The sequence below is a fragment of the Xiphophorus maculatus genome, chromosome 22 (assembly GCF_002775205.1).
Source record: "Xiphophorus maculatus strain JP 163 A chromosome 22, X_maculatus-5.0-male, whole genome shotgun sequence".
NCBI classification, from domain to species: Eukaryota; Metazoa; Chordata; class Actinopteri; order Cyprinodontiformes; family Poeciliidae; genus Xiphophorus; species Xiphophorus maculatus.
In genome coordinates this window covers 24,675,476-24,697,273 of record NC_036464.1, presented here as the reverse complement: position 1 = coordinate 24,697,273, position 21,798 = coordinate 24,675,476, and the positions used below count along the sequence as shown (strand labels likewise).

The 21,798-nt window shown below is 42.8% G+C and overlaps 2 protein-coding genes across 2 annotated transcripts in view; one reads left to right on the top strand and one right to left on the bottom strand.

Moving 5' to 3' along the window:
• Nucleotides 1–4,826, top strand: part of shtn1 (shootin 1) — a 32,276-nt gene extending 27,450 nt beyond the window's left edge. The window contains exons 13-15 of the mRNA XM_023327992.1: nucleotides 480–580; nucleotides 3,085–3,135; nucleotides 3,446–4,826. Coding sequence (XP_023183760.1) covers nucleotides 480–580; nucleotides 3,085–3,135; nucleotides 3,446–3,556 — 263 coding nt within the window. The 3' untranslated portion in view covers nucleotides 3,557–4,826. The remainder of the gene's footprint in view (nucleotides 1–479; nucleotides 581–3,084; nucleotides 3,136–3,445) is intronic.
• Nucleotides 4,827–7,848: 3,022 nt separating this feature from the next.
• On the bottom strand, nucleotides 7,849–21,798 carry eno4 (enolase family member 4). Its single transcript, XM_023327122.1, has 13 exons — nucleotides 21,627–21,798; nucleotides 15,982–16,110; nucleotides 14,706–14,875; nucleotides 14,311–14,435; nucleotides 13,821–13,990; nucleotides 13,604–13,732; nucleotides 13,292–13,360; nucleotides 12,749–12,913; nucleotides 12,483–12,608; nucleotides 11,983–12,157; nucleotides 10,566–10,627; nucleotides 9,660–9,777; nucleotides 7,849–9,167 (listed from the first exon to the last, which is right to left on the bottom strand). Exons 1-13 carry the CDS (start codon nucleotides 21,750–21,752, stop codon nucleotides 9,091–9,093), a joined length of 1,641 nt encoding a protein of 546 aa, XP_023182890.1. The 5' UTR covers nucleotides 21,753–21,798; the 3' UTR covers nucleotides 7,849–9,090.

The window sequence follows — 21,798 nt, the reverse complement described above, 5'->3', positions numbered from 1 at the left end:
AGTTTTAAGTTCAGTCCGGCTCAGGTCCTGGTGAGAGGCACTCAGAATTTCACAGGATCCCATTTGCTGTTTAGTGACGAAGGATTAGTAAAGTGCAGTTCTGCGGCTGCGTTTCAGATGTCCGGGCCGAGCTGCAAAGATGTGCGAGAGCAAGTTGGCCAAAAAAAACAAACAAACTCATTCAGTTCCACCAGTTGTATCTGGAGCAGTGGGCTGAAATCTTAACAGACTTTTATGAAAAGCTTTTGAAAATATACTAAAAGCATTTCACCCAAGTCATCCAACTGACTTGGGTGATTCTAACAAACGCTGAAGAAAATGTATGTGAACTTCAAACAATGCAATGCAGTTTTTTTTTCTTTAAATCCTGATAACTCTATAATAATTTTCGTGTCCATATATTCAGTAAAAGCTACACATTTGCAATGTTAGCTGCTGGTAGTGAAATGTGACTCCTGTGTTCATCTCTCACTGCACAGGAGATGTCCGGCATCAGGCTGTGGAGGAAATGATGCAGAGAATTAAAAAAGGAGTTCAACTTCGACCAGTGAAACAGTCACCAAACAGAAGTGAACCAAAGGTAACAACAGCCTATGATCCATTGTCTTTATATTTACATTTTAAAATCGATTTGGATCTGTTTTCAGTTGCAACTGTTGTGATTCCATGATGAAGCACCTAAATGCAGAAACTGATACAGGGATGAGGAAGTGAAAATATATAGCAATTATTTCCCAAGCCAGTAACAAGAGTCAAAAGTAGAAGCTTTCCATCAAATTTAGATTAGGTATCAACCATTTAGTGTAGGGTGCACCTAAATGTGCATTCAGTTAAGGTCAGAGATGACATTGGACCAAACAGCATTATCCCGTCCCAGATTGGCACATAATGTGCTTGTTTGTTAAAACGGACCAGGTAAACTGTCTTCAGCAAGAATTCATAGACACCGATGAGCCGGAAAAGGGCAGAGTGTCTTCTCCGGGTCAGGGAGGAGTTTAAGTATCTCGGGATCTTGTTCACGAATGAGGGAAAAATGGAGCTGGAGATCGACAGAGAGAATGGCGCAGTGTCTGCAGTGAGGTGGGCACTGTGCCGGTCTGTCGTGGTGAAGAGAGAGTTGAGTCAAAAAGCAAAGCTCTCAGTTTGCTTTTTCCCTCAATTTGCTCTATCCCTTAGAGATACAGTGAGAAGCTCAGTTGTCCAGGAGAGACTCAGTGTAGAGCCGCTGCTCCTTCACATCCAGAGGAGCAATTGAGTTGGCTTGGGTATCTGGTCAGGATGCCTCCTGGAAAAAAACTGTGACACGGGGAGAAGAAGGTCTATGCCATGTAGCGCTGGTGAATTTATTTTTACACTTTCTCTGTAGAAATGCTACGAGTGTTATAAGATATGCTCCAGGGTATACTTGACTGAAGAGTTCTATACTGAAAATAATCTATTAGTAGATGAGAGGAGGGCCAGTACACTGCAGGTTTTAGAAGTGTCTCTGCTTCAGCACATCTGAGTCAAATAATCAGGCCACCAGTAGGACTTGACTGCATACCGAGGAGGTGGTCCGGTCCTTTGAGGTGTGTCGAACCACCTAAAAGTTGCAGGACACCGCAGCCTCGAGGTCTGGATTTCAAGAGGCCTGACCTGAGGTGATAGTTGCGTGAAGTGTTATGAAAGAAAAACCGTGCCCGTGTTTTCAAAATTGTGACTAATAGAGTTGTAAACATTATTTTGGATGGTTGCATGGAAAAACCAAAAATAACACGAAACCACTCTCATTGCACTCACTGTCCTTTTGTGATCAAGTTGATGATTAAAACACTTGAGGTGTTACGTTTTCATCAGCAGGCCTTTGTGAATAAAAATGGGCCAGATTTTTATTTTTATTTTCCCTCTGATTCGTTTATCCTTTAGTTTGTGTTAAACCCAACTGGTGGCGTGTCCTCAAACCGAGTGAATTAACATGGTCAGAATGGATTTCTTTGTGGGATTTAGTTAGGCTGAGGACATAGAGAAAATAGAAAGGTGGTTTCTACAGGATCATGGTGAAATTCATGGGCAGTCTTCTGGGCTCTGAAATAATTGGTACGCTGGAAATTTATGTCAATGGGATTTTCAGTGTTTTATCTTTCAGTCAGCTTGTACCTTGGTAGATTGGACCAATTCTGTGCTGTGCATTCCACGCAACCTGCATTCATAACGCAGACTCACTGTAGCTTGAGATCCACCTCTGAAATGTATGATATCTGATGGAGACATGGGCAGAGTTTTACAACTGAAAAACATTTAAAAATCAGATGCATGACACTTACTACAACGCCGTTCAAAATGGGACTTTCAAACAAGACTTTCATTCAGATGACGAAGCATAAATTTATGTCGGAGCAACAAGACGTGTCTGCTATTCTGTCTTTACGCTCAAAATATATATATATTTTTTCTTTCACGCTAAAACTGACATCATATTGGTCGGGAGTTTGAAGAACAACAGCACCAAATGCAGAATACATTAAACACTAAACGCGGACAAGGAAAATGGAGCATTGTGATTGGAACAGAAAATGTGTCTTTGCTGCTAAAATCACTGAAGTATACCAGCTGCAGATACTAAGTGTTCCAAAGCCTGTTTTTTTTTTTGTTTTTTTGCGCGTGTGTGCGTGTGTGTGTGTGTGTGTGTGTGACTCCATGTGTGTTGAGCATACAGTATATTGTTCAGTGCTCTCAAATCCATCAGTGTTCGGGATTATCTAAGAGCTTCTTGTTTTGTTAAAACATGACGTACGGTCAGGACTTCTTTCAGTCTCCTTGTTCCTCCTTAACAACTCTGTCAAATTAGATAGCATTAGGGGCTGCTCTGCAAGGTCATTATAAATAATGAGGATGGAAAAATTGTCATGACTCAAAATGCTTATGTGTTAACACATTTGCTTCTTGTAGAAAGCATACATCTTCATGCTTGAGTACAATGTTGTATCTTTGTGGTGAGAGAAGCAATTTATTCTTTAAGTGCTGAATGAGGTAAAATAAGCATAATGTGTCAGGCCGCTGTTTATTTACCAAACCCATTTTCTACTTCTATTTTCCTTTTATCAGATGGAGAGGCTGCCCTCTAATTCTGCCATTCAAGAACTTAAAGGAATCATGGTAATGGGACTTTGAAGCCGTGTTTTACTAGTTAAACTTTCCCTTTTTTTCCCCTTCTGTGTTATGGAAATCTTTACTTTAGCATCTGTATCTAGAAAGGCAGTCAAAAGCAGTCTAAGTAGAAAGTACAAATCATTTATTTGATTGAGGTAATTAGCTGGTTGGATATACAGACATAACGAAATATCGTATTAAATGTTCTTTTGGTCGAGAAGTCACAGTAAAACAAATTCAAGAATCACATTTATTTGTATATAATATTCGTAGTTATTTCCCTTATGTGTCCCACATGATTTCTTGACCTGTCCAGGAGAATTTCAACACAACTCGCCCTCAGCCCAAAACTGTGTCACCATCACCAGGCCAGGACGAAGAGCTGCAGAGGATTCTCCTGAGAAGGCGGGACATCCTGAAGTCCTAACACAACGCCACAAGTCATTCTCCTCATCATGTACATTATGAAATGTTTCTACCGTTATAAGTTACTGGATTCATCCCGAAGTGTAATGTTTAGGTTTAGGTGAAGAAAGCTTTCACGCAGCCTCAGTGGATAACAGTCATGTAGTCATCTAGTCCCTTTGGTTACGTTCACACTGCAGCCTTAAGTGACCCAATCCCGATTTTTTTGTCACACTTTTTTTTCCACGCTTCCAAATATACGCGACTTGTACGTGTTGTCCAGTGTGAGCGGTCAACGACCTGAAAGTGTCCTGCATGCGCAGTAGAGGGCGCAGTGACGTCACACATAGAGCGCATGCTCAGTATTTTGCCAACCGCCGTAAAGAAGAAGAAGAAGTAAACATGGATGCTAACGGTGGAGCATAGCTTACACATTTGAAGTTGTTGTCCGACCGGAGCCAGAATATTAACAACTTAATGTTACCATAACTTAACATGTTATGATTCACTATCATGTCAACCATGACATGATAGTCTGTCATGGTTGTTGTTTTTCTTCCCGCTTGCGCGTATCAGGACGCAGAATAGTGACGTTTGTCGAGTGTCAGTGACGTTCAGGTCGGATGAACGCGACCTGGACTTTTGGTCACGTTTGAATCAGATACGTATCGGATATCTGGATCGCATTCGAAAAGAATCCGACCTGTGTTGCTCAGGCTGTGATGAAAAGATCAGATACAGGTCGCATTACGTAAAATAAAAATCGGAATTGGGTCACTTCAGGCTGCAGCCTTTGACTCAACAAACTTATCGTCTATTGATTTGTTCTGAGAGTCTTAGTCCGGTCAAATGAAAGTTATAAATGCAACATCACTTTTTCGAGGCTTATTAAACTCTTTTTTTCGATCAGTCCACTTTTGTTTGCTACGTGTTGAATAAGGTTGTGAGTTTGTAGCCTTGAGCTTATTTCAATGTAAATTGTTTCGGTTTAGCTGGGGTTGGGCCTGGCAGCCTTTCAGTGGGATGCTACGGGTCATAGAGGATGTCATTCCCGCTTTTACAATTGTGTTTTTGGGACGGCAAACACTCAGCCGTGTTTTATACTTGGTGACTTTTAAATGTTTAAGTGTGCCAAAAACCATGCATCACCCTGAATCAGTAGCCAAACCAACACAAGTTTACAGCTATCTCCAACAGAAAGGCCAGTTGGAAAGGCTTGTTAAGCAGCAACTTTGACTGATATTATTGACATAAAAATAATATCTTGTTTTATTAAAGTCAGTAGCATACAATTCCCTTGCAATTTTTTACTGTGCTGCAGCTGAGATTTTCTTTGCTGAATTTCTTTGAATAAAACCAAAATATAAATTATATACAGTATGTTGCAGAAAATGTTGCAGAATATATACCGTATGTTTCTGCAACATACGGTATATATTTTAGATTTTACAAACATTGTCTCTGTGTCACAGCAAGTTGGCTTTTAAAAAGCTTTTCATAAATGGAAAATTTAAATTATGATTAGGTCTTTGTGATTTATTCATACTGTGATGTTGATGTGCAAAATCACATTCATGTTAACATGATCAACTTCTGATTTTTCTACTTGTTTTCGGGGGTTTCTGTACTCTTTTCCTAAAGTCCACTAGTAGAACAATGCAGCGTTTCTGAGCTTGCAGCAAAAATAAAAGTACTCGCCTGCAGCCAACACACAGAACGCTCACAGAAACTAATCGATATATTTGCACAGCAAGAATTACAGGCAAATGGTACAGTTAAAGCTGTGATAGGTACATTTAACAAAAATGTGATTTTTATATATTTGTTCAAACATTCACTATGTCCTCACAGCACAGTTCAGTAGTGAACAAATCCACTTCCTCTGGCTCCTCGCTATGGTCCCACTGCCGTGCAGAAACGCATCGCTCCTGGTCAGAAACAACCAATCTCTTGCATTAACCATGGTGGGCAACATCTCTCTGCATGGCTTCCTAACCAGATGGCCACACAGATTTAAAGAGAAGCTACAAAAGCAAATGAGGTGGATTAGCAGCACTAATTCTGTTGCTAATGCTAACATCACCATATCCAGTCATGAGACTGTTACAGAGCAACAGGGCCTCAAGGGCCTCTTCATATTCATTGCCATTTTCTGACAGTTTGTAGATACTATCGACTCCTGTTGTTGTCTGTGTTACAGCGGTTCAGGAGCAGCTTCTGACTGAAGACATTGTTGGTGGATTACAGTCTCATGAAGAGGACACCTTTTATCTTTGGTTTTTCATTTTATGCAAAAACCTTCGTTGTGCAACAATCTCCAGAGGTTCCAGAGTCATCCCCAAAACAGAAGCAGCCATTTTTTTTTTTATCAGGTTGCTGAGCTTTTTCACCGGCCCTGATCCTGCTAGATGACGGCAAAATACGACACACTGAAGATATTCACTGCAGGAACCTCTTCAGAAGACAGGATATCTATCTATCTATCTATCTATCTATCTATCTATCTATCTATCTATCTATCTATCTATCTATCTATCTATCTATCTATCTATCTGTCTGTCTGTCTGTCTGTCTGTCTGTCTGTCTGTCTGTCTGTCTGTCTGTCTGTCTGTCTGTCTGTCTGTCTGTCTGTCTGTCTGTCTGTCTGTCTGTCTGTCTGTCTGTCTGTCTGTCTGTCTGTCTGTCTGTCGAGATATATATATATATATATATATATACACATATGTTTGTGTGTGTAATTATTACTACCTTTTCAACCACTGAGAATTTTCATAATTACGGAGATCAGACTAAAATATCTGCTGACTGTTTTGTTACAGTGTCTTTGGCTGGATTTCCCCTTAAAGCTCCAGCTAGTGACGGCTTTTAGTCGGGTTTAGACCAGAGGATCAGCCTGCATCCTTTGAATGCAACAATGGCCAGACTGCTGATTAAACCACGCTGTTAGGCTTTCCTGGTTCAGTTTTGTTTTCCCTGACACCTGCCCAGACTTCCCAGATTCCTGCTCTGGTGAGGAAGTGAAACACGAGAGCTGTGAACTATGACAGATGTCCGTCACCCATTGTGTTGGGCTGTTAATTAAGGCTTTAAGCTTCGTTTAGCACTGAGATACAATTTCCTCCCCAACCGATCCACCTAACACAGTTTGTGGACGAACGTAACTGAAGTCTCTCTGACCAGATTCAGCGGCAGCACGTTTTGAAGTGCACAATTATTGGTTTCCTTTTTCTTCCAAGCTACAGAAACAATGTTACACACACACACCTTTTGTCTGTGAGGGCAAAAGCAGAACATTAGCAGCGTGCCTGTAAAAACAGGGTAAAGGTGTGTGAACAAACAACATACAGAGTGTGTTATTGCAGAATAACGTTTAGATTATCCTGGATACCATATTGAAGGACGGCGTTAAACAGTCAACCTTACTATGACATGAAATGAAACTAGGGTTGTTTGTGTTGGTTTATGTTGCTGCCTCATTAAATCCTCCACGACTAAAGATGTTTTTGCGGCTAAGGCCGTCCTTTAGGCTCTACAGTAAGGCCATATTTAATAACAGCTTTGAGGAGTGACTCTCTGCTGTTTCCCTCTTCCTTTTCTGAGCTGACAACTTGCTTCGTTCTTTCCCTCTGCAATCTACTAAAGCCCGCCAGGCTTGGTGACTTTAATTATCAGACATACACACGTTTTGATCTAGGCAAAACATACAATTACACGAGCCGTGCCGTGTTCCCCCCCCCCACCCCTCCTGGTTGCCACTGCCACACCTCTGATCGTCGTTAATCAACACAGCAATGGAATAAATTGTTTTGTTGTTTTCCGTTTGCTTTCTTCCCTAATTGCTATAAGGCAACAGCAATTAGGGACAAACCAGATGTGTGTGTGTGTGTGTTGTGGGAATACTTAACTTGACCTGTTTAGTCAGTAATTTTATTAACTTTTCCACAACACCCAGTGCCTGCCCGCTGTGGGCCCCTCACTCACACACATGGCTGTGTGTCCAGCCTTTGCTGGTCGCTGCATATCTTGTTGATTAAAGGTTTGTTCTCTGACCTTTACAGCAAAACTGTATAAAAACACTCAAGAAGTTAAACTGAGTGCAGCCAAAGACGTGTAATTTCATTTTATTTAAAAGCCAACCTAACATTTACTGAGAAAGAAGCAAAAAAAATATATATTTGTTTTACTCAAAGTGCCCAATGAAACAGTTATCCTACTATTATTGAAACATTTGTTTCCTAATGCAATTTCAATTATAGTCTGTTTGTGGATCTTGCATAACAAAAAGTTGGACTTTATATAGTTGTTTTTTTTTTCAGCTGCTTCTCCTCAATTTGGATACTTTTCAGTCTATTTTAATATATTTATATTCACAAAACTAATCCAAAGACAAACTGGGCAACTTTCTTTCCAATTGTGCAACATCCAATTTAATCTAGATTAACTCATTTCTTCTAATGCAGTCTAATATTAGAAGAAATACTTCTCATCAAATTTGATTTATTCTTCAAGTTAAACAAGGCGGTGATGAAATTCAATTAATCATTCAATTCTATTTTTTTTTAAAAGATTAGAGTGTGCTTGCCAAGCAGAAACATAACAGTGTGGCTTTAGCAGAGTTCAGTCCGCCATGTTTGGAGTTTGTAAGATATAGTTCCAAACTGGACGGCAAAACCGATCGTCTCAGGGAAGTTGGTCTCTTTCGTGGGAAACGAGGCGCAAAGCCTTCTGGTGGAGCAAGGTGGTGCTGCTGACCCGACACAGATGGAACTATTTTAGAACCTGATAATACAAGCAGAAGAATAAATGCATCCCGACAAGACCGAGATTCACAAAGGTTGAAAGCATATTGCTTACTTGGAAGCAAAACAGGGGATCCGCAGAACCGTGGTGGAGGGAAATCAGTGAGAGCACACTCAACCCGGAAACCACTAAAACTCAACCAGAACATGAGCGACGGAGGTTCGTCTGGTGCTTCAGGAGACAGTGGGACATCACAAAGGTGGGAAGTAAGCTGAAAGACTTCTTTTTTTTTTTTGCTTAAGGTCTTTCAGCTGAAACTATGCAGCAGAAACTCGAGTTCAGCTGGATGAAACTCAGAAAAAAAAAAGAAAGAAAAAAAATCAAAGAATGCCAAAAATCACTGGAAGCTTTTAAAACTTTATTTTCAAATAAATGTTTTCATCTACATCACTCATAACATGTTTGATGTGCTGCAAAATAAATTCATAAATGATGTTTCCAAAGAGAACCGAACTGTTATTTTCTATCTTCACTGCACTGTTCGCTTACAGTTTATTGGCTGTTGATATGCTTGAACATTTTGTGTGGTCTTTTATTGAACACATGAATAAAGCAGATGTTTTATACTCTTGCTTTATCAGAAGTGGTTTGAACTGGGTTTCATATGTAGGCTAAAAAAACAAAAAGCCTAAAAGAACATTCAGATTAATAGTGTGGTTAATTAGTGCTAACAAGGAAGAACAGGAAAACTGGAACTGATTAGTGTGGCAGATTTTCAAGGCTTGTTTAAACAAGCAGGCCGGACTGTTGGCTGAGTCATTTGGTTTCCTCTGCTGAAGCCAGCTCTTCCTTTGGCTCTTTGCTGAAGAGCGGCGGTTCCGGTTCCTTGCAGACTGGGGACAAAGACCAAAATAACAGAAATAGCTAAAAAGAATTGCAAATTTTTAGTAAACATACACATATGTTCTTTTTCTGTTTCTCAGTCAACTCTGAAGTCAGCAAAAAGTGTCAGGATAAACGGTAAACACTGAAAAGACAGTCCTGACTACAGCTGTCTTATGGCCTCTGATTACACTCTCATACTCAATGCTCATTAAACCTCTGGTGTCCCCGCCTGCTTTTCCAGAAATGATGAATGGGAACGTATTTGTCCTCGTGTGTAATTAAGTGGCCAATTAACAGATTCAAGGTAGAGGGGGTTCTCATTCTTCCACTCTCCCCCACATCAATACATGTTTGCATGATTCCTCACACACAGCGTCCTTTCACATCCAGCACAGAGACAGAAATGTGTTCTGAGGCTCAGACCTCACGTTTCCTTGCTTTGTGAGCGCCTCCCTCTCTGTCCAGCTAAAGAAGTCAGAGAAGAAGAGAAAAACACCTACCCAGCAGTCCTTGTTGGGCCAGTTCTTCTTCTATGGCTGTTAGGCGATTGTATTTAGCCATCGTCTCAACGCCACTCAGACCTCCCAGTTTGACATAGTCCAGCCCCAGTCCCACAGCCTGAGGGAGAAGAGAAAGTTTCAATGAGGTGCACAGGTTTTCCATCCATCCATCCGTTTTCTAACACTCTTGACCCTAGTGGGGTCGCCAGGGGTGCTGGTGCCTATCTCCAGCGGTCAGCGGGCAAGAGGTGGGGTACACCCTGAACAGGAGACCAGTGTGTTCTTGTTAATGTAACCACATAGAAATCATTACTGACAAAAAAAAAATCAGTTCCACTTAAGGGGCCCCTAGTGGCCAAGGGGGCCCCAAACAGCCGCTTAGTTTGCTTATGTCTTGGCCCCCTTAAGAAGACATTTTATTGGATCAGCCCAATGTCCTTTAAAATAATTAACCAATGAGTCATCACAGTTGATAAATGAATCATTTATTTTGTAACATTGTGACCACCTTGGGCTGACCGTCTGCCTGAACGGCTGCAGGCCATAAAGTGGCCAAAACATTTGTAACATTGTCTTAAAAATCTCTTTGTATTATTTTGTTGTCAAATTTGACCTTTCCAAGAAGCCCATCTTTTTTTTTTCTGTTATAAGCTGTAAGACATATTCACCAATATGTGCAAACATCAGAATTAATTCCTGAGCTCCACACAATTGCAAAAATGAATTGCCTAATGAGTGATATTCTGAGTTTTATTTACTTGAGTTATTAAACAAACGGTGAAAGGAGACTTTATGAACCTGAGCACATTAAATCAAGCTGCTGTTCAGCAGAAAGGTTACAATGACATAACATAAAGGAACATGTGACACTGAACACTGAATGACAGAGAACAGAACAGAACTTACTAAGTCTGCAAAGGATCCACTACTGCACGATTCACTGAACATCGTATCCATCACCACTGCACCTGCAGATTAGAATTTAAAAATTCACACAAAAAGGAAAGAATTATTTTTTACAATCCATTGAAAACCTGTAAAGATGACAAAAGCAGACAGAAAAAAAATTATATATATTCTATCTGGATAATATCCTCACAATAACTCTTTTTGCTGGACGATGAATTGTCCCAGAAACGTATTGCAATAAACTATGATGTTGATTTGAGACCATTTTCAAGTAATACAATAGCAAGAATGACACATTCTGAAGGACCAATAAACTTTAAACTCTAATGAACATTTCCACACTGGAGCTGGGAGACATTTGGCTTATCCAAAATAAATAAAGAAAACAACAGAAACGACAACAAAAAAGATGAACTATGAAGTCTGTGCAAACAAAATTATCTTTCAAAAAAAGGGATAGTTGAGACCAAAACACCAGACTGAAGACTTGTATCATTCAGTTTTTGGTAAACAGAGAGAGATAAAAGATAAAAACAATAAATCAAGCAAATGAAAATTTGCGGGATTTATCGCAAATTAGTTTGCGATATTAACCCGCAATTCAAAAAAAGCAAAGCGACCTGAAACAAAACATTTTCCAATTGCAAAAATCATAGTGATGTGGGAGGCTACGATTTCATTTTTAAGCCTCTGAATCTTCTAAGTGAGCACCCATAATCCATAAATCAAAAGACCATATTTTTATCATTGATCAGCCACACTAAGTCAAATACATTTCAGTTTGATCCTAGCTATCATGCAATGCTCATACCGAACATGCATAATTGCAGCGGCAGAAAACTTTATACTTCTAACTGTAGTTTATGTTTGATTGTTATGAAATCAGACACTACTGATGTTTTTTTTTATAAAAATGCTTTACATGCTTTGAAAGTGGCAGCAGGCACACATGCGTTCTTAATGAAGAGCTTTGCAAACTCATTTAATTTCTAATAGAAAATTAAATGACATTTTTAAGACCAGATGTTTTAGATATAAAACTATTGAACTGTGTTCTAGTGAACAAAGAACACAGATGGGAACAAATGTAAAGCTAACAGAACAGTTGACAGATAAACAGCATGTTTTCGGTCATAATTTGTCTGCACACACACCCACAACATGTTATTCTATCTTCATAGGGTCTTTGCATTGACTTCCATTCATTTTCTACAGCTTAACCCTAACCCTATACCCAACCATCACAGACCTTACCTCTAACCCTGCAACAGCATTTCCCCTCGTGGGGATCAAGAAAACGTCCCCAAAAGAGCAATGGTTCCCACAACCCCACATTGTAGACAGAAATAGGTTCCCATTAGGATATAAAAACCTGGTATACACACACACACACACAACACCTCCCACCTAGTACCTTGGTAGGAGACTGTAGCATGGATTATGTCGCTGACCGTTGTCTCATTGGCATGTCTGAAGACATAACCATTGACGCCTGGCAGGACTGGATCCTGTGGTTTGTGTGTGATGTCAGACAGCAGTGAACATGAAATCCCAATCCTACTGCTGAGTTTCTCCCATTGCTCTGCCTCCTAACAGAAGACATATTGAAGCAGTCTTAGGCAAGAATCAGGTCGCATGTTTGAAGAACTGTTCAGAACTAAACGGTAATTAATAATCATAAAAGCCAGATCTGCACAGCAAAAAAAAAAAACGCACGCCAGCAAAAACGATCACTATGAATGAAAGACAGATTTGTGTCAAACAAAAGACCTTCTGAATGTTATTGTGAGTTATTGATGTTGTGCGTGCATTTTCTGTTTCATATACCCTCTACCAAAAGTTTGGGATATTGGGCAGAAGTATAAAAACAATAGCAAACAAATTAGGAAATAACTTCAGATGCTTTGAGCTCACTTCTCTCCTGAAGGGATCGATTATGGCCACCACTGCCGGGTATTTGCTGGTGAGGTTGAGATACACCTCAATCAATTCATCCGGAGACTTCAGGCCTCCTGTCGCTACTTCATACTTCCCCTTAGACTGAAGCAAAGCAGATACAATAAACAGGTCATTTATTTAATTGACCTGTGTCCACATAACAAATAACTGAAAAAAAAATAAGTACCCCCAACACAATGGTAGTATTACTATTGCAGTTGGAAAATCTTTGGCTGACTTACATAGTCCATAAGTTTCGGGGCAGCACAGTTCAGAGCCAAAAAGACATCGACTCCCAGAGGCACTTTAAGGTTCCTGCAGGCGTCAGTGATGAGATCTAGGGGCTGTTCCAGCCGATCGCAACTCGCTCTGAGCACGCCGTGGTCCGACACCGAGGACAGGGTGATCTTGGAGCATTCACATAATCAGACAGCTTTGATGTAAAACGTTTTGACATATCCAGCAGTGGATGACACTAACATGCCTATTTAAAAATTGGTTTTGTGCAAAAACAGCTTAGCTTAAGCTATCATGTGAATGGCAAGTGCAGTGTGCATACATAATAAATTAAATCAAACAATTCTAAGGTTTGGCGAAACTAAGACAACATCACTCAGCTAGGTGATGTGCAGGAAGCGTTGAACATCTTTTCAGGCCTTTGTGCTTTCTCTGTCATCCTGCATTATATTAATCTGAAAATCCCCCATGAAGTGCTCTTTCATGTACGAACCTTTTACAGAAACTTCAAGTAAAAAACATACAATTTATGCAGCAGTGTCTCTCACCCCGCCTTTTCCTGACGTGCTCATCAGTTTTATCATCTCCTTCTGCAACTCAAAGGCCAAGGTGACACTCTGTTGAGGACATTTACAGCTTTGTGACTTTTGAAAAATGGTGTCGGGGAAATGTGACAAACGTAGTAAAATATAGAACATCCACAGCAGTCCCTATGCAAAAATTCTGACAAATAAAATGAAGCAATGGGGCAATCACGAAAAAATGACCTTAGAAACAGCAAACCAGTCCATGACAACTGTCAACTCATTGCTGTCGGTAATGGACAAAAAAGGCTAAATATTGGTAGAGAAGATCAATACCTGTTTGACTGGATGCCCCACTTTGGAGATGAGAATAATTTCTTCCAGTAAGCAGAGTTTTCCAGGGGATTTCTTCCCACAGCTAAGCAAAGTTATCCAGGGTACAGGAACATGAAAATGTGCCGGTTCCTTAGGCAAAATGAGTTCAACCTTTTGAATGCTTTCAATGTTCTGTAAAAATATCTGTAAAATATTTGTATTTCTGCTTTAGTCAAACCTTTTGATTCTTCAGAGCTGATATATATTTGTAAAGAGGCATTCCCTTTATTTCTGCCCCACATTTAGCTACAGCCAGGGACACTGAGCCAACAGCCATGCCTTCCAGCAGAACTGGCTCTGGCAGCTCTGGTGGAGGAAATAGCTTCTCGTCAACAATGGTCTTTTTGCCTGTCATGTAAAGAAAAAGATGAAAAGTTAGATTTTTTTCCCCCTGAAACTAAACATGTCAAGAGTTAGATACGCATCTTGGAGTCCTAGATATAAGCTTTAATATTTTTAGTCATTCTTGAGGGGTGCTTCCCCCAAAGGGGTTCAAGTACTTTTAAGACGGGTCAACCATTGGCAAAACATCCAAGGAGAACATCCAAGGAGATTTCAGAAATTCCTAAAATTGGGTTGAGAATTGTCCAACCAAGGCATTATTAAAACCCGGAAGAATAGCAGGGAACCAGCATTTCTGAGACAGGGTTACGACGAGTAACATTTACCTTTACTCTTCTTTTCTTTTGCTGGCGTTACTGGCACGAGAGTCACGGCTTCGTGCTCCTTGGCTTCAGCCTTCAGCTTGTCACGCCTTGCTTTCTCCTCCTCACGGTAGGACGTGAAGAAATCGCTGCCAGGAATAACACAAATTAAAATGTTGGCGTCAATCAAAACACAACATTTCTAAAACATCTCAGAAGCTCTGCGTAGGATTTAGCAACATTAAAGCAGAGATGTTGTGGACTGCAATAGACAGAATCCAAATTAGTTTTTTAAAACTCCCATTCGCTGTTATCAGGACCACACTAAAGCCCTCGATCGACCCCCCTCTTTTGCATCTGGTTATAGACCCCTAAAAATGCCTCCTGCATTTGTTACATTAGTTGTCATTTGTCATTACCCCAGCATTTGATCAATTTCAGATTGATCACATGGATTCTGGTCCAGTAGCAGTCTCCTGAACGGTTCATGTATCCACTGAAGAGCAATCTCCACATAATCAGAGCTCCTCTGACTCTCTTCAGCTCCCACTGGTGCAAAGGTACTGAGGACAGCTGCTGATGACATGCGCTGTAGAAGAGAATGAACTAGTTTAGTAAACAGAATTAGGTATCTGTTTGATAGTTTTTGGTATTTTAAATAGTACAAATAATAATGGAACAGTCGTGCTGCCCTTAACATCTAGTTATACATAAATACAATTCATTTCACAGCTGTTCCGGAGATTACCTATGGATGCATAGCTTAGTGAAGAAAGTGGAAAAAAGAAAAATAGCAATAAAATGTTATTAGTGCTCAAAACTTTGAATCGCCAGTAGTCCCAGCTCTGCTCGGCATTCATCAAGAATGCAAAAACACAACGCAGAGAACAATTTATGTCCTAATCTGATCTTCGTGACACAACCCCTTTACTTTAACCATTCTTTTGAACAGTATGGGCTATGATACTGTTCAAAACATAAGCTGTTGTGGCATTTTGTCGGAATGGAAACCTTTGTAGCGGTCTCTCTGTGTGCAGCAGCTGGAGAAGGGCTCGGCTCGGCCAGGGCACCATGTGTGGCGCTGCGATTCCTCTTCTCCCAGGACAGCTGAAGCCAGCCTCAGACTCATTTTCAGTTGGGATATTAGTCGCCAGATGCCCAAAACGGTAGAGTGGTAGATGTAGCTTGGATCCAAAGCTTTTTTCAAAGATGAAGTCTTTTACTTGGCGAGTAGGGAAGAGGATTTTAATGTGTGTCTCCCCAATGAAGTAATGACGCACCAAATAGGGAGAAAATATTTTTTTTTTTTTATCTCAGTCATCTTACACCTTGATTTTGCTTTGACACTCTTTCTTCCTTAGTTTAAGATTTTTGAAAATAAAAAGGAAAAAAAGAAAGAGAGGTTAATAGAGTGTATTCTGGAATTCAATTCCACCACTCTTTTCTGTCCTTTATGGCCGGGCTCAACAATATCCTGCTGTGATTAAAACATAACCAGATTTTAGCCTAAATAAATTTACTGAATGTAGGGAAAAAAAGGGAAATTAAGACTGCAATTTGGGATTAATGGGATCAATGGAACAAAGAATAGTGAGATATTATAATTTTGTGACATATTAAAATAATCTAACCTTGTGATCATTTGACAACCAACTTGTTCTTCATCTGTGTGGATGACGTCTGAATTGCTTTTACCTTTTCTTTGTTACAGTCGATGCAGAAAACCTCTGCCTCAACAATAAGCTGTCCATTTCCTAAAAAAACGGCTCTTCCTCTCAGATCACTGATCTTCGGTGGTGTAGACAGTTTCAAAAGGCAATCAGCCTGAAGGAAAAATATCTGTTTTAACAAAAGTCACCCAAGAACAATGCACAAAAATGTCATACTCAAAAACAGTTGCTTATTTCTAAAGATTAAAAACACAGAGAAAACAAATCGTTCTCAATTCTAATACTCTCAGATATTGTGTAATATTCACAACGTTGGGACAACACAACAAAATATGGCTTGATTTTTTTATTTTTTTTTTAAAGTTACTAATTCTGATAATCCGACGAGAGGGTGTTGCAAAAAATGTTTAAATTGCATCTACTGTTTTTTGGGTTGTTTTTTTTTCCAAATTACAAAACTTAAAACAATATTTATATAAAGCATTTAAGATTCCAGTTTCATGTTGTAAAAATCTTTAGTGTTAGTCTGACTATGGCCACATAGTTTTAAAGTCTCTCTTCCTACTGTAGTTTTTGTTTCCATGCTAGCATAACAACTGTATTCAGTTTTGGAGAAAGTCTAGGACATTTCTAAAGACAAGAAGGAAAAATCCAGAAACCTTTTGTTTCTGCGTCGACAGAGACAACCTCAGAACATGACGCTCTGAGGTTTTTCCATGACTTGGAAAGGGAGTTGCTCTCTCTGTTCTGACAAAGTTCTCAGCAATAAAACAAACAAACAAAAACTCAATAATCAGCAAGTTCATTAGTACCCACCCACCCCCCCATTATTCTTCCAGGAGGTAAGTTAAAGTGCTTCACAGACAAAAACAGAACAGAGCTGAAGAGCGAGTACATACTTCTACTTAAAAATACTTATCCCACACCATTTTTGCATGTTTTCAATAGAAAAGAAATGTTTGGGGGGGGGGGTTTGGAAACATGTCATAAGGTCATTTGCTGCTGAGTATTTCTGAAACAGAGAACAGCAGATATTGTAATGTGTAATATTACATGTTGTACTGTAATTTTTATGGTAAAAATTCTGGTAACAACAGCTACTGGTAATCTACCGTAAAGTTTTTATTTTGTTTTGGGGTTGTTGGTTTTTTTTAACAATAAAACGTCAATATATCATGCCGTCCTGCCGTGTTTTTCACTTACGTAGAGTAAATCTTTACGGTATATGTGTTGGTTTTTTTATAGTAAGTTGCATAGAAAAGTTTACAGAAATTTCGGAAACATTTTACGGGAGCAGGCATTCGGTTTTCATACCGATACAGCAATTTTTGTAGGCGTGAGGGCGACTTCAAAAATATGTCGGGGGTCAAAAATTCACTTCGTTTCTTGGTGTCAGTTACATCAGTTACACTGGCAGCCATTCCCCATGTAATGCTATGGCAGGCCCCGATAATAGAAATACTTGGTAATTAAACATATTTAGAATAACTCATATAGTGGTGTGCGTTTTTCTCCGATTAATTGGCTTTATAATCGGATGGTTTAACCGTAACGGGTGAGTTGTGACTGTTTACCCCTTCAGTGGGGAGAAACAAAATAACCTACCATATAGCCATAAACGTCTGCGGGCTGCCGGAAGAAGAGCTCATTCACAATCCTCTCTAATGTCCCCGAAATTCCTTTCCTGTCTAAAAACTCGGCAGCCGCGATTCTCCTTCTGTGTAAGTCCATCTTCTCCGGGCAAGGGCTACTTAACGTCGATATATATATATATATATATATATATATATATATATATATATATATATATATATATATATATATATATATATATATATATATATATATATATATATATATATATATATATATATATATATATATAGTCCAACGGCTCCCTCCCAACGTGCACAAACACACAAATTCGACCGTTACAATGGTTTTAATGTTGTGCGTTACCATGGAAACATAATGCACAGGTGACGACGGGCGCGTGGAGTGCTGCGATCGTTTTTCTTTCTTTTTTTTTTTTGAGTCAACGGGGTCAATCATCATTCACAGCAAACTGCAGGTTGTGAATAAGTCACACTCATTATTCTGCTGTCTCATACTCTGTCCAGCGTCACACATCCAGTAAATATTAAGACAACAAGAAATTGTTTCTTTAAAAACTAAAGAATTACTCATAATCTATATTGTTGTTTAATTTGGACTTATTTTCTTTATAACTTTCCATATTGAAATTACACTTCCTTGTGTGTTGTACTGTAATTTTTATGGTAAAATTTTGGTAACAACAGCTACTGGTAATTAACCATTGTCAGGATCTGTGTTTTCTGTGTTCATTTAGAGTTTTTTGTGTCCTTGCGTCTCTTCGTTGTCCTGTCCTCCCCTTGATTGTTCCCAGGTGTGTCTCGTCTCTGTGATTACCCTCCCGTGTATTTAACTCCACCTGTGTCCCTTGTTCCTCGTCGGGTCCTCGTCTATTCGTTGTCAGTGTGTCCTTGTGCCTGCTTCTTGTTACTGGACTTATTTTCATTAAAGAAACATCATATTCATCATACCTGGGTCTACAGCGTCTGCCTCACCAACCCGCACCACACCTTATGACAGAAGGACCCGACCAGGAAGTACGGTGAGGCACGCGTTTTTCTTTTCACCATGGACCCGGTGGAGTTAAAGGAGCTGACGGACACGATCGGGGAATATAAGGAGGCGATGGCCAAACCGTACGCTGCCTGCAGACGGCTCGGTTTCGCCATCCGCTTGGGGCTCCTACTGGACTACTGGGTTCCTCGTTTTCCGCACCAGGGGTTGGTGGAGTTGCAGAGGGAGGCAGAGTGGGAGCGTATGGCGGCTCTAGCCGTCATGGCTGGCGAACCTCTGCCTCCCAAGCCGCACAGTTTCTCCGCCAGCCCGGATCCAGCTCCAGCTCCGGGACCAGCACCCCCAACCGGTGCGGCCGGCGCACCCGGGGCCGTTTCAGCCGGCGTTCCAGCCGGCGCACCCGAGGCCGTTTCAGCCGGCGTTCCAGCCGGCGCACCCGAGGCCGAATCAGCCGGCGTTCCAGCCGGCGCACCGCAGGCCGAATCAGCCGGCGTTCCAGCCGGCGCACCCCAGGCCGAATCAGCCGGCGTTCCAGCAGGCGCACCCCAGGCCGCCCGGAGACAGCGACGTGAGCCGCCGGTGGACCCGGCCCCTCGTCGCCTTCCGGAGCTGTCACCTCCGCAGCCGGTTCCAAGGCTTCGCTGCGGCTCGCCTCCGCGGCCGGTTCCAAGGCTTCGCTGCGGCTCGCCTCCGCGGCCGGTTCCAAGGCTTCGCTGCGGCTCGCCTCCGCGGCCGTTTCCAAGGCTTCGCTGCGGCTCGCCTACGCGGCCGGTTCCAAGGCTTCGCTCCGGCGCACCCGAGGCCGAGTCAGCCGGCGTTCCAGCCGGCGCACCCGAGGCCGAGTCAGCCGGCGTTCCAGCCGGCGCACCCGAGGCCGAGTCAGCCGGCGTTCCAGCCGGCGCACCCGAGGCCGAGACTCCCTGTGTTCCTACCGAGACTCCCTGTGTTCCTCCAGAGACCCTGACCTCCAGCGTTCCTCCAGAGACCCTGACCTCCAGCGTTCCTCCAGAGACCCTGACCTCCAGCGTTCCTCCAGAGACCCTGACCTCCAGCGTTCCTCCAGAGACCCTGACCTCCAGCGTTCCTCCAGAGACCCTGACCTCCAGCGTTCCTCCAGAGACCCTGACCTCCAGCGTTCCTCCAGAGACCCTGACCTCCAGCGTTCCTCCAGAGACCCTGACCTCCAGCGTTCCTCCAGAGACCCTGACCTCCAGCGTTCCTCCAGAGACCCTGACCTCCAGCGTTCCTCCAGAGACCCTGACCTCCAGCGTTCCTCCAGAGACCGAGACCCCCAGCGTTCCTCCCGAGACCGAGACCCCCAGCGTTCCTCCCGAGACCGAGACCCCCAGCGTTCCTCCCGAGACCGAGACCCCAGCGTTCCTCCCGAGACCGAGACCCCCAGCGTTCCTCCCGAGACCGAGACCCCCAGCGTTCCTCCCGAGACCGAGACCCCCAGCGTTCCTCCCGAGACCGAGACCCCTTGTGCTCCGACCGAGACCCCTTGTGCTCCGACCGAGACCCCCTGTGCTCCACCAGAGACCCTGCCTCGGGGGGCTCGTCGTCGCCGTCTGTGGGCGGCCCCCGGGACTCATCGCCACCTCCAGCGCCGCGGACGGCCGCCGGACCGCCTCCGTGGTTCCCGCCTCCAGCGCCGCGGACGGCCGCCGGACCGCCTCCGTGGTTCCCGCCTCCGGGGTTCCCGCCTCCGTGGTTCCCGCCTCCAGCGCCGCGGACGGCCGCCGGACCGCCTCCGTGGTTCCCGCCTCCAGCGCCGCGGACGGCCGCCGGACCGCCTCCGTGGTTCCCGCCTCCAGCGCCGCGGACGGCCGCCGGACCGCCTCCGTGGTTCCCGCCTCCAGCGCCGCGGACGGCCGCCGGACCGCCTCCGTGGTTCCCGCCTCCGTGATTCCCGCCTCCAGCGCCGCGGACGGCCGCCGGACCGCCTCTGTGGTTCCCGCCGCCGCGGACGACCACCGGACCACCTCCGTGGTTCCCGCCGCCGCGGACGACCACCGGACCACCTCCGTGGTTCCCGCCTCCTTTGCCTCCGCCCACCCTGTGGGTAGTTTTTTGTTTGTTTATGGACTCTTGGCCCTTCTTGTGTTTCCGCCCACGATGGTGGGTAGTTTTTTGTTTTTCTGGACTCTGGCCCCCCGTCCAGCGCCCCTCCGCCCACCCTTGTTGTGTTTTTGTTTTTTCTGGACTCTGGCGCCCCTCCGCCCACCCTTGTTGTGGTTTTTTTTTTTTTGGGCGTCTGGTAGCCGCCCTTGAGGGGGGGGTACTGTCAGGATCTGTGTTTTCTGTGTTCATTTAGAGTTTTTTGTGTCCTTGCGTCTCTTCGTTGTCCTGTCCTCCCCTTGATTGTTCCCAGGTGTGTCTCGTCTCTGTGATTACCCTCCCGTGTATTTAACTCCACCTGTGTCCCTTGTTCCTCGTCGGGTCCTCGTCTATTCGTTGTCAGTGTGTCCTTGTGCCTGCTTCTTGTTACTGGACTTATTTTCATTAAAGAAACATCATATTCATCATACCTGGGTCTACAGCGTCTGCCTCACCAACCCGCACCACACCTCATGACAACCATAAAGTTTTTTATTTTATTTTGTTTTGTTTTTTACAATAAAATGTCAATATATCATGCCGTCCTGCCGTGTTTTTCACTTACGTAGAGTAAATCTTTACGGTATATGTGTTGGTTTTTTATAGTAAGTTGCATAGAAAAGTTTACAGAAATTTCGGAAACATTTTACGGGAGCAGGCATTCGGTTTTCATACCGATACAGCAATTTTTGTAGGCGTGAGGGCGATTTCAAAAATATGTCGGGGGTCAAAAATTCACTTCGTTTCTTGGTGTCAGTTACATCAGTTACACTGGCAGCCATTCCCCATGTAATGCTATGGCAGGCCCCGATAATAGAAATACTTGGTAATTAAACATATTTAGAATAACTCATATAGTGGTGTGCGTTTTTCTCCGATTAATTGGCTTTATAATCGGATGGTTTAACCGTAACGGGTGAGTTGTGACTGTTTACCCCTTCAGTGGGGAGAAACAAAATAACCTACCAGGTAGCCATGAATGTCCGGGGGCTGATGGACGAAGTACTCATTCAGAAGCCTCTGTAATGTCGCCGGAACTCCGTTCCTCCGGAAATACTCGGCAGCCGCCATTCTCATTTTGTTATAGTCCATCTTCTCCGGACGAGGGCTGCTTAACGTCGATGTCGATGTTTTAATG